At 50.8% G+C, this 16985-nt stretch overlaps 1 protein-coding gene across 1 annotated transcript in view; it reads right to left on the reverse strand.

Annotated features, from left to right (window-relative positions):
• LOC113957394 (acid-sensing ion channel 2) overlaps positions 1–15898 on the reverse strand; it is a 384002-nt gene extending 368104 nt beyond the window's left edge. The window contains exon 1 of the mRNA XM_027664846.1: positions 15117–15898. Within this exon, the coding sequence (XP_027520647.1) occupies positions 15117–15680 (564 nt within the window). The 5' untranslated portion in view covers positions 15681–15898. The remainder of the gene's footprint in view (positions 1–15116) is intronic.
• Between the last annotated feature and the right edge of the window lie 1087 nt (positions 15899–16985).

Consider the following 16985-nt stretch of genomic DNA (forward strand, 5'->3'; position numbering starts at 1 on the left):
AAAAGGGGACAGAGGGGACTCAGAGCACAATCCCAGTGCTGCCACTAAAATCAAGCACGTTCAGCACAAAGCCAGTCCCAGCCTCATTAGCCAACACCCCCTAAGTCAACTGAAGGGACTCTAAATTAGCCCCCATCTGCACTTTGGCTTGTCCTAAGAGCATCACTGATGCCAGACCTCAGACTCACCCACTCCAGGGATCCCAGAGCACCTTCCAGGGGAGTTATTTGCAGTCCAAGCCCGCTCCACAACCCCTTGGATGCGGCTCCAGGTTTGCCGGGAACGTTTCCATTCCACACAGCCCTAATTAACAGCGGCAACAATCCCTTCCCATCGGCGGGAGGGAAACCCCGGTGGGCAGAGGGAACATCCCACGGCCTCCTCTCTCTGGGAAACCCCAGGGCAAACTTCCAAATGCTGCAGCACATTCCAGCCTGGCGGGGGAGCCGGGCTTTGCAAAGGAACCGCCTTTGCTCTCCCTCATTTAGGGGATAATAGCCCAGGTGCTCTGTTTCGTGAGACGACAATCAGAGCTCCCGGGCGGGTCAAATCGAGACCAACTCATTTCTGAAGAGGGGGTTTATTAATGTGCTTTCCAATAAGGTCTCCGTTTCTCTCCCTGTTGTGTTGAGAGCTCTGGAAAGCTTTGGGTCAGCATCACTCCAGCCAGTGCTGTCCCCCCTTTTTCTCCTTTGCTGCTCAGAGACCCCATAAATCAGAAAGAACATTGTATTATTTTTAAGCATTATACACATTATATTTATGTTAAGCATTATACACATTATATATCCATTATATACATTATATAATGGATATTATATATACATTATATGTATATAATATAATGTATATTAATGTATAATTAATAATGTATATAATGTATATTATATATATAATATATATAATACATATATAATATATAATGTATATTATATATGTATATATAATATATATGTATATATAATATATATACATATATATATGTATAATATATGTATAATATATGTATAATGTATATTATATATGCATTATGTAGCCATTTTTGCACAATGTCAAATCCAACACCATCCCAGGGGCTCACAGATGTGATACCACTACAGGCAAACAAAAATCCCCTCACATCCAGTGCCTTGATTTCCATCAGACTGGCCTTCAGCAAGATCCTCAGGGTGTTCTTACCACCCCTTGAAGGTGAAAACTGAATAACACTCAGGTGTGTCCTCAACTTGACACCAACATGTGAGTTTGAGGGATTCATGTGGGTTTGAGGGATTCAGAGCAGTTCAGATCTCACACTCCTGTTTTGGGCAGCTGCTCAGAGCGAGTCACAGGAACACCCTCAAGAGAAGCTGCTGAACTTCCACGTGGGATCTTCCCCCAGCCCTGGGCAGGGTTAAACACCCCCAGGACTTGCACAAAATATCACTGTGTCCAACCAGAGCTGGCCAGGGGCTGAGTTAATGGAACTTCCAGGTCTGATGAGCTGGGTGTTAAAATCTCCCCGTGGCCAAGAAACACAGAATTCACACTCTGTGCCTCCAGGAACTCAGGGGAAAGAGCTTTCCAGGACATGGCTGTGTTTTTCCAGCTTTTCCAGGCACCTCACCATCTTTGCTGAGCCCAGATCCAGGTGTGCACCCAATCCATTCCTTCAGAACAGGGAAATGTTGGTGTGTATGGAATTGGAGAGGTCCTGGAGTACAGGCCCTGGCACCCACATCACCTAATCCCATCTGCCAGGGATGATCCTGCCTTAAACCCTGCTGGGCTCTTTATCCCCATTATTCCCACCGAGCAGTCACTTCAGGATTTCAGTCCTTCAAGGAATAATAATTAAAAAAAACTCCTTTCTAACTTCCAGCCTCGAGTTATCTATGACCAATTTACACCCTTTGCTCCCAAGGCAGCACATGGTTCAGCTGGAATGGCTCCATTTCCCCCTCAGGGTTTATCCCTCAGTGTGTTTTCCACAGAGCAATCCCAGCCCTTCACACACTTAAACCAGCTCAGTTCTCATCATCTCCCCTCCTAGAACAGGTGTATGAGAAATAAAAATATGAGTTTATAGGCGTATCATGAAGTTGTGAGGTATCCAAGTCTCAGAGTGGACTGGGGTACTAGGGTCTTATTTGGCCAGTTAAGGGAAATATAAAAACTCCTAAAAATTAAAATCTTTCAGGTCATGTGAGAGTTTGGTACACAGGGGTTTCTTTTCTCTCTTCAGGCTAAGAACAAAGGAAGATCCATCACTTTTGACAGAGGATGGCCAGTGGCCAATTAAAAAGAAGGGAAAGCCCCTTTCAGAGAAAAGAAACCTTTTTAGGTAAAAGTGAATATGTTAAGCTTATCTGAAAAAGGTGGGATTTTTGTAAAACTATAAAATGCATGAAATTTAAACCCAAGGGATCTTTTCTCCCCGAAGAACTTGGTGTGAGACCAGACCCAGCACGCTGAATAAATTCTTTCTTTTGTTTCATGAGTTTTTGCCGTCCTTCTAAATTCAAGAGAGAAGTTTTTCTCACAGGCATCTCTTTTCCTTAACCCCCCTCATCCTCTCACTCTGCTCCAGGCTGGTGGAATGAAAACACCACCTCCTCCAGTGGCATCAGCACCTCCTGAGCTCTGGAAGGAAGAGCTTTGGAAAGAGCCTTGGCAAGGTTAAAGCAGCCACTTAATTAAAATAAAAAACAAACCACCAGTCAGGACCTCTGTGATATTATTGTGGTGATTTACAGAACTGCACACAAATTCCCAGGTATGGACTGCTTGGAACACTCTGTGTGTCCCCTGGGATGGATGTCCCAAACAAGCAGGCAGGGCTGGAGCACTCACAGGTCTTTCTCAGAGATGTTTGAGGTCCGAGCTCTTCAAAATATTAATTTTAATGTTGCACCATCACAGAATCTCAGAATGGTTTGGGTTGGAAGGGGTTTTAAAGATCATCCAGTCCCACCCCCTGCCATGGAAGGGACACTTCCACTGGCCCAGGTTGCTCCAACCTGGCCTTGGACACTTCCAGGGATGGAGGAGCCACAACCTCCCTGAGCAAACCCTTCCAGTGCCTCCACAACTCCCAGAGATGGGACAATCAATCCTTCCCTATATTGCAGAGTTCCTATATTGCAGGTTTATCCAACCTGTAGGGATGGATGAGGAGAAAAGCCACACGTAGCTTTAGGGACAGGTGATGGTTTCATGAAGGTCTGGAAATCCCAGCTGGCAAGAGCAGCTCCCAGTTCTCAGCTCCAAAATTCCATCCTGGAGGTGAGTCCACACCCACTGGAATGTGTCTGGAGCTGAGCCTCAGCTGCCCCACGTGGCTCACGGAGGGGAATTTGGGTTCTGAAGAGGAACCTTTTCCACTGCACCCTGAAGTCTTAAATATTATTGTTCCCTCTTGAGTGTGGGTTAAGGGAGGAAAACAGTGATACTTTTCTCTTGGCTCTTTTGCAGCTCTTGTAAAGGCATATAAAAATAATAATGAGCCACTCAAGCACTTTAAGCAGTCAGGCAGTGATGAATGAGACCCACTAAAACCCTTCTGTCTTTGCCAAGGGCACTCTGGATTATACTTGAACCTGTTTTAGCCTCAGCACTTAACCTTCTTTTCCACAAAGTTGCCATTGCACAACAACAACCAGGATGGAGCTCAAAATAACAAGTTGAAGGAATGGTTCCCTGAGAGGAAAGGACTATTTGCTTTACAGTTGGGGCTGGGGGTTTAAAGTGTAATTTATGTGCTTGCTAAACCTCAGAATTTTAAAGAAATGGGAATATAATTCTGTGTTACCAGTAAAGGAAGGAGGAAAGGGAAGAAATTCAGCATGAAAGAGTTTTTTTTATGACAGTTCGGCATGAAAAATGTGGGGAAAGAAGAGAAACAAGCATTATTTGCAGAAATTATAGGACTTTTCCACAGAATCCCAGAATCAATGAGGTTGGAAAAGACCTCCAAGACTCACAAGTCCAACCTGTGACTGATCCCCCCCTTGTCCCCCAGCCCAGAGCACTGAGTGACACATCCAGTCCTTCCTGGGACACCTCCAGGGATGGGGACTCCAAACCTCCCTGGGCAGCCCCTTCCAATGTTTAACAACCCTTTCCATGAGGAAATTCCTCCTGCTGTCCAACCTGACCCTCCCCTGGCACAGCTGGAGGCCGTTCCCTCTCCTCCTGTCCCTTGTTCCCTGGGAGCAGAGCCCGACCCCCCCCCGGCTCCCCCCTCCTGTCAGGGGGTTGCAGAGTCAGAAGGTCCCCCCTGAGCCTCCTTTTCTCCAGGCTGAGCCCCCCCAGCTCCCTCAGCTGCTCCTCAGGGGACTTCAAATGGAGACCCACACAGATGTCCTCACTCCCTTGATCTCAAATCCTTTCTTGGAGACAGAATCCCACAGGCAGCAGGAACTCCTGGGACCTCGAGGACCAGGTGCTGGTCCTGCTGTGCTCTGTGTTGCTTTTGCTGCCTGGAGCAGGACATGGAATTCCACTTTCTCCTTGGATTCAGCCACAGACCTTGCTGCCACCAAACCACAGAATCCTGAGTGGGAAAGGACCCCCGAGGTGCCACTGCAGTGGAAATGCTGCCCAGCTCCCAGCCACCCACGTGCTGCCCACACCCAGGGCAAGCTCCGAGGCCCAAAGGCACAGCTGGAAGCTCCTGGTGCCTGCAGGGAAAGAGCTGGGGTGTTCCCTTGGGAATATCCTCTGCCATCCTTTGCCTATCCACACTCACCAGCCCAGGCACTGCTCCCAACTTCTCCCCTCTCCCAGTTTGCACTGGGCAGGCAGAAAAACCCACCCCAGAGTTCCTGGACACAGTCTCCCAACTCTGGAGCAACACACAAAACCCACCCAGATGGATCATGGAATCGTGGGTCTGTTCAGGTTGGAAAAGACCTTCGAGGTCATCAAGTCCCACCCAGCCCCACCACCACATTCATCACTAACCCACGTCCTCAAGTGCCACAGCCACTTGTTTTTTGGGCACTGCCAGGGGTGGGGATCCACCCCTGCCCTGGGCAGCCTGTGCCAGTGCTTTATGATACTTTCCATGGAGAAATTTTCCTTAATATCCAATCTGAGCCTCCCCTGGAACTACTTGAGGCTGTTTCTCTCACCTCAGGAACGTGGGATTCCCCACAAGCAGCGAGAATCACAAGTCTAAAAGTGGGATTTGGGGCATCCCTGCTGTGCTGGATGACCCCAAACCATCACCTGCACCTTGGAACCATCACCCTCCTCAACAACCAGCTGCCAACACCTTGTCTGACAAACCCCCCGGGGCTGAGGGGACCCCAAACAGCTGGAATGTCTCCAGCCTGGATGTGCCTGCACAGAAGGAGAGGAGAAACGATTCCAGGTGGGATCAGAAGATGGAGCTGCTGGGGCCCAGCTTGGAGGAGGAATGATGGGTGATCTGAAAGGTTTCTCAGCACAAAAGCCACATCCTGACTCCTGGTTTTGTCGTTTTTAATTCAAGTGTTTGTGTCTTTTTTGAAAGACAAGAGCAATGACGAGAACATACTTGACTCAGACATTTATTTCTCCTCCTGATAGGAAAAAAAAAAAACAGCATGGAAGGGCCAGAACACACAAAGGGCTCACAATAACTGTGTGAACAACTCATCCCCCAGGTTTAGATATTACTGTGAACACCTCCCTGATTTACAACAAAATAAATGCCCAGCACGTTTCCCTGCCCCTAGTGACCAAACTGGCCTTGCTTGATCTCCACAACTGGTTTGTCTCTAAACTGGGAATGCACAGTATTTATATATAAACATAATGATTTGTATTTTTGGCCTCTTTCTGGAAGGAAAAAAAAAATACTTAAATGTGATATGCAGAGATCCAAGTCTTCTTTACTAACACTTGTTCATGCAGGACTCTTAGAGAAATATTTGATCTTGTGCAATAATAAATGGCTGGATTTTTTTTAATGCATTGAGCCTGATCTTTTTTACACTGAACACAATGGCTGGAAAATTGTTTTTATCTATAATACGACTGAAAATGCTCCATTATATTACTGCAGTTAATAGTTTTGTACTACTGATGTTGAAGAGATTCTCAGAATAAAGGGTTAAATGTTGCATTAACATTAACTGTGGTGGCTGTGCTTTAACCCCCTGCATTACACAGGTTTGAAACATGGGAGGAAAATGTGCTGCAATTAATTGTTCCAACCAACAGCACAGCAAGTGAGGGAGTAATTTGGGTTAGAAACACCCTTCTACATTTAAAAGCATTCCAAAGGGAAAGGGAGGTGGACAGTTCACTCAGGGATGAGGCTGTTTAGCACTTGCAGAAGCTGCCTGGGGTTTGGGAATAGCCCTGGATGCTCAGGTACACCCTGATTTGAAAATACAGCAAGAAAAGCTTTCAAAATGGTTTTTTGAGTGAAGGCATTTGTAGAAAAATCTGTTTGGTTTGAATTCCTCCTGCACAGGAATGATGGATGTCCCTGTGTCTGCACAAAACCACAACCCATCCTCTGCAACGAGTTAAAGCAAATCCCCTCTCTTATTTAAAGTTTAATCGATTTTAATAATAAATATTTAACAATCAACATAAACCAGGCAAACAGCTCTTTGCCCTGAGGAGATGACAATTTATTGCCAATAGGAATGGCAGCAGGAATTGACAATTTATTGCCAACAGGAAGACAGGGAGAGCCCTGTATTGACAGGAGGCTCAGAGAAACCATCCCCAGGAAGCTCAGAGGATGCTCTGTCAGGAGGATCTTGTTCAGAGAAACCATCCCCAGGAAGCTCAGAGGATGCTCTGTCAGGAGGATCTTGTTCAGAGAAACCATCCCCAGGAAGCTCAGAGGATGCTCTGTCAGGAGCATCTTGCTCTGGGAGCTGCCCTTGGAAAGCAGGGAATAAAATCCTCTCACTCAGGGAAAGCCAGATGTGGATGTATATCTCAGGGTTCACCCTCACCAACCTCGGATTATTCCAGGTTTTGCCTCAAAACCCCTGGAAAAACAGAGCCTGGGGTGCACCTGCCCCACAAGTGCCAACGTGGAGACTGCACATGCTGCAAAGTTCCCCAGCTCTGGGTCACTTTTTCCATTACTTAATTCAGAACTAGCTGAAAAATCAGACCATCCATTATTCCTGAGACATCCCAGGGCTGCAGTGTTTTATTCTGCGCCGAGATTTTTCATTTGGATTCATTTCATGGCAAACAGAAACGCTTCAAGACAAAAAGCTTTCATTTTTCACGTGGGAAATCCCCTCCCAGGAGACCCCCGCTCGTTTTTCTGGTGCACAAGTACCAGAGAAAAACTCTTTCCCTCTTGATCTGTTTTTCCCTGGAGAGATGCAGATGTGCAGAGATATCTGAGGGGCTTTTTGTTCTTCCCAGGGATAATGAGGAGGGTTTTGCAGGGATGGATGGAACTGTGGGGGCTGACAGCACCATCTCACCCCCATTAACATCTTCAGGAGGGAAATTCCACTGGGGTTCAGTGGAAATAGGGTTGGTTTGTCAGCCTGGGATTTGGTTTGTCCCACAGCTCATCCTCAACAGCCATTTCCACCGTGGAATCTTCTCTGTCACCATATCCTTGGATTTACACACACCCTACAAGGGACTCCTGTTAATCCAGTTGCAATCCCTGGACAGAAACGAATCCAGTGGTTGTCCCTGTGGATGTCACCTGTGTTCCAGGAGATGCCCCAGCATAATTTATCATGAATTAATGACCATTTAGAGCATCTGGAGGAGGGGTGGTGGCTGCAGGATCCGTGGCCAGGGGGCAGCAGGGAAAATGCAGCTCAATCCACAGGGATCCAGCTCAACCCCTGACCCAGCAACTCCTTCCCTTCAGGGTGATATCCCAACCCTGCCTCCTCGTGCTGGGCATGGAAACTGTGCCATTTTTTACATAAGGGTTGGTTTAGATGGGAATGTTGTTCGAGAATCTTCCACAGCTGCAGTTTTCACAAAGCCTTTGGGGAAAACACTTTGGTTCTTTTCAGTTAAAAAAAAACCCAAACAAACAAAACAAAACAAAACAAAACAAAAAAGTAAAAAATCCACAAACATTATCAGAAGACTCTGTGGCTGCTGTAACCAGTCATCACCTCCAAGCAAAAGAGGAGAGAACATGTCATGTTCTGTGAGTTTCCTAACCCTAAACCTCACCCTAAAACTAACCCTAAACCTAACCCTAATCCCACCAGTATATCCAGGGAAAAATACCAGTCTGATGAACAGAAACTGCAGTTTCTGGTCCATATCTTCACAGAGGAACCAAGAAACCTGGTGGCAAATATCAGTTCTCACCCAAGGTCCCTCTCAAACAAATCCCCCCTTTCCAGATGGCTGGGAGTGCCTCCCACCTCCCAAAATGTGACACCACCACCCCTTTGAGGTCACACTGACGCCTCTCTGACGTCCCCGTTCCTCTTTCCCGGGTTTCTCCATCCCTGGAGAGCTGCTGTGAGTTCCCAGCACTGCTCCCTGGGTGACAGGCAGTGAGGGATCCCACGTGCTCCTCCACAGCCTGGCAGGAGGAGGGGGAAGGAACACAGAGGATTTCATGGATGTCTCTGTCACAGCACCCATTTCAGTGCCAGGGAGCAGTGGAAGTTTAGATGACTAAGGGTGAAGCTTTCATTAATTCCTCCCACTGGTCATTAACTCTCCTCTGCAATTAATTTACTGCCCTGCCTGTGGCACTGCAGTGATGTTGGATTTTGGACAAGGGGCTGGAGGGACAGAACAAGGGGGAATGGCTCTAAACAGAAACACAGTAGGTTTATATTGGACATTGGGAAGGAATTGTTGGCTGGGAGGGTGGGGAGGCCCTGGCACAGGTTGCCCAGAGAAGCTGTGGCTGCCCCTGGATCCCTGGAAGTGTCCAAGGCCAGGTTGGATGGGGCTTGGAGCAACCTGGGCTAGTGGAAGGTGTCCCTGCCCATGGCAGGGGGTGGAATGAGACGGTCATCAAGGTCCCTTCCAACCCAAACCATGCTGGGATTCTATGTTTCCAGGAAAAGACAGAGCCACCAAAAGGATTTAAGACCCAGCAGGTCTTAAATCTTAAAAAGCACCTGCTTTTTGTTACAGAATCATAAAATAATTCAGCTTGGAAGGGACCTCAAGAGGCCACCCAGGCCCTCACCCAGGAGTTCTCACCAAAGTCAGACCTGTTTTCTTCTTTAATTCAGTGAGAACTTCTCCTGTTTCATGTTCAGAGTTTCACCCCTTTCTGTCTGTGGGGACCATGGACGTGGTAGGCAGAACCTTTCAGGGAGTGTTTAAACCCATGGGGTGGTTTTGCAGCACTCACATCTTGCTTTTCCACAGGCCCTTGGTCAGATGAGCCCCAAGATTCCCCAGGAGGGAACATCTGGGAGGTTATTCCTTATTTGCCAAGAAGTCTCCAAGAGGCACGAGGGGTGAGGAAGAAGGTCAGGACAACGTATTTTGTTCCACTTTCCCCCTCCAGATGGAAAACATGCTGGGTTTTTATATGTTCCTTGTCTCTCCTGGCCTTAACTTAGTTTGGGGCATGATTAAATCAAGCCTTTCTCCTGTCTAGGAAGAGCACGAGTCCATTTGAAAGCTTCTCATGGTTTCACCCTCCATCCACTGCAGGCAGCAAGGAGTCCTGACCCAGGAGCTGCTGTCAGGGGGAGCCTGTGACAGGAGCTGTGTTAGTCCCAGGGAGCCAGAGGCTGAGGAGACACCAGGACGTGGCTGCTGGAAGACATTCATCATCTTTGCTCTCGGTTGTTTACAGCTTTGCCTCTCCACTGCAGCTCCCAGGGCCTGTCTGAGAGACTCAGAGGTATTCCCAATGCAAGGAAAGGCTCATGGAATTCCCAGGACTGTTCTGATAAAGCCCTGCAGCCCTCAGACATCCCCTCTATCCCTAAACCCCTCTTGCTCAGCATTTCTCCCTCAGCTGGGGGGGCAGTTCTTGCATTTTGCTCCAGCTGCTGCTCTGAGTGCAAATCCCTGGGCAGGGGTGGCTTGGAGGGGACAGGGGAGCTCCCACTTGGCCTCCTGATGAGTAACTGGGATGAATGGGAATGACTTGGAAGTCAGGACTGGTTCCTGCTCTCCTCCAAATGCTGTTCCAGGGAAGGTTGAGCCCTCAGCTGGCTCTGACACACAGAAATCCTTTATCCTTCCTGCTCCCTGGGCCTCCTCTCCCTCTGCTCTCCAGCTGTCTCTGGCACCCTGGCAGTGCCCATTTCTGCCATATCTCAGCTGTTTGGGTCATTCCCCACCTCAAAGCCCCAGTGAGGGAGGGAAGTTTGCCTGGCTGAGAAGCAGCTCAAACCCAGAACCAAGCACAGAGCTTTTACAAGAGCATTAAGGAGGATTTTATCACTGGGCTGGTCAGGTCTTGAGTCTCAGCTTCTCAAATGTGTAGCACCAATGTCCCAAGCCAATGAGCTGCAGCCTCACTTCTGAAATTTCTGTCCCTGTTTCACCCTTTCAGTATTAAAGGATGTAAAATCAGGTTTGCCATGAAAAGACCTCACTGAAGTTCTACAGCTTTCTCTTTGGTAGATTTTGAAGTCCATTAACAATTCAAACCCAGAAAGATCTTTTTTGTGAACGTTCAGCCCAACTTCCTGAATTTAAAGCATTATCCTCCCAGTTTGGGATAAATAAAGGGAATACAAAGGGGGAAGCACCACCACAGTCACAATTCCTCAGGGGACAGAGAAACTTAATCCAGAAGAACATGGAGTAGGATGAGGGTCTGCATTTCTCAAGGGCAGGGTTAGCATGTCAGCCAGATGTGTGACCCAGGAACAACCCACCTCAGCTCAGACACCACCTGAGACACCCCCAGGGGCAACACAATGACCCTGCACTCCCCCTGTGCCCACACACTGAACCCCACCAGCACCTCCAGACTCCAGATATCACAACCCAGGCTGGGAAGGCCACACAAGGACTCAGTCTCTTAGGAGAAAAACCACCTGTTCATGTAAAAGTCATCCCAGAATTGCAGATCTCACTGTGGCAGCTCAGGTCCTGCAGAAAACTTTGGGAAAAGTCACAGTGCTCCAGAAAAAATTGTTAAACAGAAAAGTAAAGTTTTCCCAAGTCTAGCAGCCACCATCATGATTGTTTATTTATTTTTTATTGAGGGAAGTGGAAGTTGTATGATAAGAGTTGAGAATGGACTAATTAAAAACTATTCACTAATCACTGACCTCATGGATGCACCGGAAAGAATGGGGGAAAATATATGTATGGGAAAAGGCAGATAGATTGACAGAAACCTGTGTCTTAAAATAGCAATATTCACATGAGATCCTGTCCATTATGTAGCCCCTGTCTGTCAGGAGAATGTGTATTGAAAATAAATGAGTTCTATCTTCAATTGCCATGGCCACGAAAATAAATGGACACGGCAGAGCAGGCCCGGGGGAAGTCATTGTGTTATCTGGGATGAATTGGAGGTGTGAGGAAGCCCAGTCCACACACTGCATTTAGCAAATGACCTCATGGGAACATGTTCAGCCACCAGAACACTCAGGACACACCCCCAGTGCCCCAGCCTGGCAGGGCTGGGCTGCTGGGCATCGTTTCTCATCAAGGTGGCACCGAGATTTCCGACTCCCCTGCTGCTCATATTCCCAGTATCCACTCCCAGGCCATCCCACCCTTCAGGATGGGTTTGCCCCATGGGCTGAAAGGGTTTTCACAGGTTTTCTCACACACCTTTGCTGTGCCACACACCAAATTGTCCCCCAGGGTACCCCTGCCATTGCCCCAGGGATGGAACAGCAAAGGACCACGAGCCACCCTAAGGATCCCAGGAAAGAGGCACTCCCAGAAAATCCCAGCAGTGACCAGCCACAGCTCTCCCAGGCTCAGAGACCTTCAAGTCACAAGGAGCAGCACGAGCACAGCTCCTCCAGAAAATCCCATCTGCCAAGTCCTCTCCAACCAGGACCTCCCGGGAGGAGCAGGGCAGGAAAAAAGGAGGGGATTTCCTTGGCTGCTGCTGTTTTCCTCCCAACACTTTCCTCCTCCAAACACTCCAAGGGAATGGGGTTGCTGTTTGTCCTGCCTGTTTTCTCTTCTCCATTGCCCTGCCCAGAGCAGAGCTCTGCATTAAATGATCTGCTGCTCTGTGGCAATGGCAGCACGGGGGCAGCACGTCCTCGCTGTCCCTTTGGGGGGTCTCTGCAGAAAAGCTCGGGGGACTCACTCCCCTGGGCACACCTGAACGTGAGGAAAGGTCTCAGAGGCGAGGAACCAGGGAGTGGAGGGAAAGCACATTATCCTGGGGAGGAACCAGGGAGTGGAGGGAAAGCCCAGTTCAAATTCTGGTGATAAAAGCAGCGACAGAGAATTTAAACAGGGAAGTGGAGGAGGAAGGAGGGTAAAAGTCATGTTTTCAAAGTGCCAGTTCCAGCTCCTGCTTCCCCACAAGGCAACAGCCCCGTGGGCTTTCTCCAGGGCCACCCTGCACCCCACACATCCCTCCCTGCACCAAAAGCACAGCCCTGACTCCTCCAGCAGCACCTGATTGCAGAGTTCCTGCCTTGGTGCAGCCTCCTGCTGCAAAGCTCCTGCCTCTTCTGCTCCCCGGGGCCTGAATTTGGGGAGTACAGAAAATAAATCAACTCTTAGTTCCTCACCCTGCTGACATATCACAGAAGTGCTCTGGGATTTATACCCTGTTTCCCTTCAGGAAACAAGGCAGGTGATGCTTCTCCTGTGGGTGCTGCAGCAGGATGGATGGGCTGTCACAGAGCCCCAGTGCAGCTGCAACAGGTTGGTGGTGATTAAATGCAAAATTCATCCAGGACATGAGGTTCTGATTCAGCCTGGAGGCAGCTCAAAGACCTTTCCAGCTTCTCCCTGTGGAAAAACTTACTCATCCTTCAAGCAGACACTTTTTGCTGCCTTTTATCTCCGAGAGGTAAAATCTGGAAGGCAAAGCAGGGTTGTTGTGTCCCTGTTGAGAGATGCTTTCCTGGATTTCCATAACCTGAGGGATTGCCTGGAGTCAGGGAGACTGAACCCCTGCCCCTGTTAGAGGCACAACAAGCAGTGTTGTCTTCTGGATCATCCAGGACCTGCTTTGCAGAATGGGTTGAAGTATTTCCCTGAATCCCTCCAGCACTTTGACAAGAACAAGCACTGTCAGTCCACATTCTAGCTGGCCCTGATCTGTTTTAACAGATCATTTATTTGGCAGACAGGGAATGTTTGTCTTTCTGGAAACTACTGTGTCCCCCCCGTGGAAAAAAGGCAATAAATCCTTGTTTCAGGAGCAGCTGCCTCAAAAAACTAACTGGCCAGGGCTGACACCCCACTGTGTCCCAGGGGGGCTGCCAAGAGCTCCTGCCTTCTCTGAGGAAAGGACCTGCTTTTTTAAGGCCTGCAGATGTTTTGGAGGTGTTGTTTGCTCCCTGGCTTCGAGGCTTTTGCTTTTGGCTGGTGTTTATTGCATTATTGGGAAGCCCAGGAGCAAAACAGCTCCTTCTCCCCACACCCTCACTACAGGTAAGGGAGGTCTGTCCATCCTGTCGGGATCTGTCCTCACTCCCCAACTCTTCTGTCCCCTGGACTTTGGCACCTGTGTCTCCTTTTCCATCCCATTCTCCAGGCTTGGTCCACACATGGTTTGTCTTTAGCAAGTCCCTCTGCTTGGGGCTTTGTTGACACCTTCCCATGACTCACAGGACCCCCACGACCCCCACCCTCTGCTCAGACCTGCCCAGGGAGCAGGAACAAGGGACTGCTATGCCTGGGTATCCAGGGCAAGGCATCAGGGTTATGCACAGGCAAAAACTGAGGCATAAAATGATCTGTTCCTGCTCAGAGGTTTAAAGGCAGCCCAGCCCAGGTGATGGCAGAGACTCTGGAGCAGGACTCAGTTGGACTCGTTCGCTGCGAGATCCAGAAGCAGCAGAGGTAGAAAATATTCCCTTCTCCTAAAACCACACAAAGATCCTGCTGACAAACCCAACAAAGATCCTGCTGACAAACCAGACCAGCACAAAACCTGCCCTGGCCCCTGCAGGGCTCAGGGCAGTGAGCAGAACGAGCAACATCACCCCCAGAGAAACAACCACTGAGAGCTGGAGCATTCCTGACTCCAGGAACAGCGACCTCCCCCAACAGCTCAGTCAGTGCCAAGGGACTGGCCAGCGTGGCCTGAGAGCACAGTGTGACTTACCCAGTCCCCAGCACCCCCACATCTCAGCCAGGATGGGCTCAGACCCCCAGCCTGGGGGAGCAGCCCCCTCTGCAGCCCCCTCGCCTGCCCCAGCAGCACAGGGGGGCACCACTTCTTCCAGACAACCTCCTTATTCTTTTTATTTTACCCTGGCACTCTCTGCCAGCCCAGGCACCCAGGGCAGCCTGCACTGCCAGCAGGAGCTGGAACTGAGCAGTGTCTGCTTCCCTCAGGATGCTCAAGTACCCGGCTCGCTCCACCTCCCCCAGCCTCGCAGCAGACTGGGATCAGAGCTCAGCCTCATTTCTTTCCCTCTGCTTCTCTTCTTCCCCCCCCCTTCTCTCCAGCACAGCACCAGGCATGGCACAGCACCAGGGAGGTACCCAGCTGCTGCCCACACTCCTCAGCAAACCAAGACTGATGAGCCACGAACAGCAGGAACAAGCAGAAAAATCTCCCCTTCCATAATTCCAGCACATCTCCAAACACCTGGGGCAGTACAGCTGGACACCACTCAGAACAGCCCCGAGCCCCTGCCCTTCTTGCTGGCCCCTTTCCAGCCCTCTCTCCTTCCTCCAGCTCCTGACATCCACTGCCCAAAGCAAGAGACCCCCCAAGCCCCCCGTGGTGCTCAGCAGGACCCATCTCATGCCCTGCCCTGACACCAAAGAGCCACCTGGGTGCCACGGGCCTCAGGCTGGACCTGCTGCAGCCCCTTGCAGGTCTGGCCCCACAAAACCCCCTGTTAAGACTCCAACAAACAAACTTCAGCTCAACAGGCTGCTCCTGCTCCTCCTCTGCCATGCCAGAGCCCGGCAGCCGCTTGCCCACCACGCCGTGCCCACGTGGCTTAGCCAGCGACCTCCAGCACCACCCTGGCCCTGCAACAGCACCATCCACACGCCCAGAGAAGAGGAAAAGCAGAGTGTCTGCTCACACTCACAGTTTTGAAGTCCTCGTGGTTGCACTCCTGCCCTTTGAACTTGCAGTACAGCATCATATCCTTCAGGTCGTGGCCCACCCGCGCCAGGAACTCCTGCATGCTGAACACCTTGGGCTTGTAGTGCTTGAAGTTGGCCTTCTCCTGGAGGATGGCCAGGACGGCGGGGTCGGCCAGGTGGGGGTTGGGGATCTGCAGGTTGACGTCGAGCAGGGCCAGCAGCTCCCCGGCGTGGTACAGGTCGTTGGTGGTGAGGCGGGAGAAGCGGAACTCGTTGAGGTTGCAGATGGTGACGGCGGGGAACACCAGGCTGTTGGCCACCACCTCGTCCACTTTGGTCACGTGCTGGTAGGAGAAGTAGAAAGCCACCCTGTCCGAGCTCTCCACCAGGAGCAGCCCCAGCGAGCCCACAAAGGCCAAGGTCCAGAGCAGGCGCCGGACGGTCACCGGGCCGTAGACGAAGACGTGGCGGAGCCCGTGGAGCGTGGTGGTGTTGGCAAAGATCTGGATGCTGGAGGGCTGCAGGCTGCCCATGCTGTCCTCGCTGGTGCTGTCCTTCAGATCCATGGCTAAGTTAAATCCTGGCACCACTTTTTGGGTCAGTCTGCAGCTAGAACTGGGATCTGGATGTCTCCTCTCTCCCAAGTAATCAAAGCCTTTAAGGGGCGGGCGAGAGGAGGGGAGTGAGAGCAGCTGCCGCCAGTTTATCCCACGATCTCGGCGGCGGCTTCGTCGGGGTAAATATTTATATAAAATCCATTCAAACTCTCGCTCTTGATTTCCTCGGTGCGATAAGGAAGGGCTGGTTTTATTTAGGGAGACACCAAGGTGATGTGGAAGAGATGTGGGTGGGCAGCGAGAGCGGAGCCAATGGCAATAAAGTCCTCCCCCTGCACACGCACACACACACACACACACACACACGGCCGAGGGCAGAGGAGATTAAGCGAGCGAGCGAGTTTAAAACAAGGCGAGGCAGCTCTCAGGCTGTTAACTAGTGCGGAAAGCCGAGGATGCAGCTTCTCGGAGCTGATGGCTTCAGACCCACCGGGTGATGCTCCCCGAGCTCCGGCGATTGGAGCTGCAGCATTCAGACATCTCTCCTCCTCCCCACCCCTCCATTTTGGGCAGAAAATACCACCCCAGAAACCCACCCTGTGCCACCGGTGTCATTTGTGTTTCTCTGAGGGAAAGGTGGGCAGATAATCCAGGGGGAGAGGGAAAAGGGAAGGGAAAGGCTAAAAAATAAAAGGAAAGGGGGAAAATGCTGCTCAGCTCCCTGCACACACACACACACACACACACACGGGCGAGCAGGGGAGAAAGCAGCGGAATGAAGCCTCTTCTCCATCACTCAGCAGCTCAGAGAGAAAATCAGGCAGGGCAAGACTCGGTGGGGCTGCAGCATCTCTGATGTTCTCTCCGTGCCTCTGAGCTTCTCTGCCCTGCGGGGCTCGGAGGGAGAAGCGCTGGAGCCCAGACTCACACACGGACCCCGAGCCCCGCGGCTACGAGAGCCCGGGCAGGGCGGGGAGGGGGGCTGCGATCGCACCCCCCCAGCTCCAGCCTCAGAGGGGGGGTGAGTCTGGACGTGGCTGTGCCTCGGGGGTGCGGGGGGGGCTGTGCCGAGCGGCTCCTGCACCCCCCGGGCTCAACCCACCGCCCGGGCTCAGCCCGGCGAGGCTGGGCAGGCTCGGAGCCAGCAGGAGCTCCAGATGTTCCGTGCGCCGCTGGAAGGCAGCTGTGATGGATGTGTTTGGGGAAGACGCTCCCAGATGTGCGCTCAGCCGCGAGGTTGGGAAGGAGGAGGGGGGAGGAGGCGAACGGGGACGGTTTCCTGCCCAAGAGATGCTGCAGATCCTGTGGCGATGC

Source organism: Corapipo altera, unplaced genomic scaffold, assembly GCF_003945725.1.
Source record: "Corapipo altera isolate COAL_440 unplaced genomic scaffold, ASM394572v1 142, whole genome shotgun sequence".
Classification (NCBI taxonomy): Eukaryota; Metazoa; Chordata; class Aves; order Passeriformes; family Pipridae; genus Corapipo; species Corapipo altera.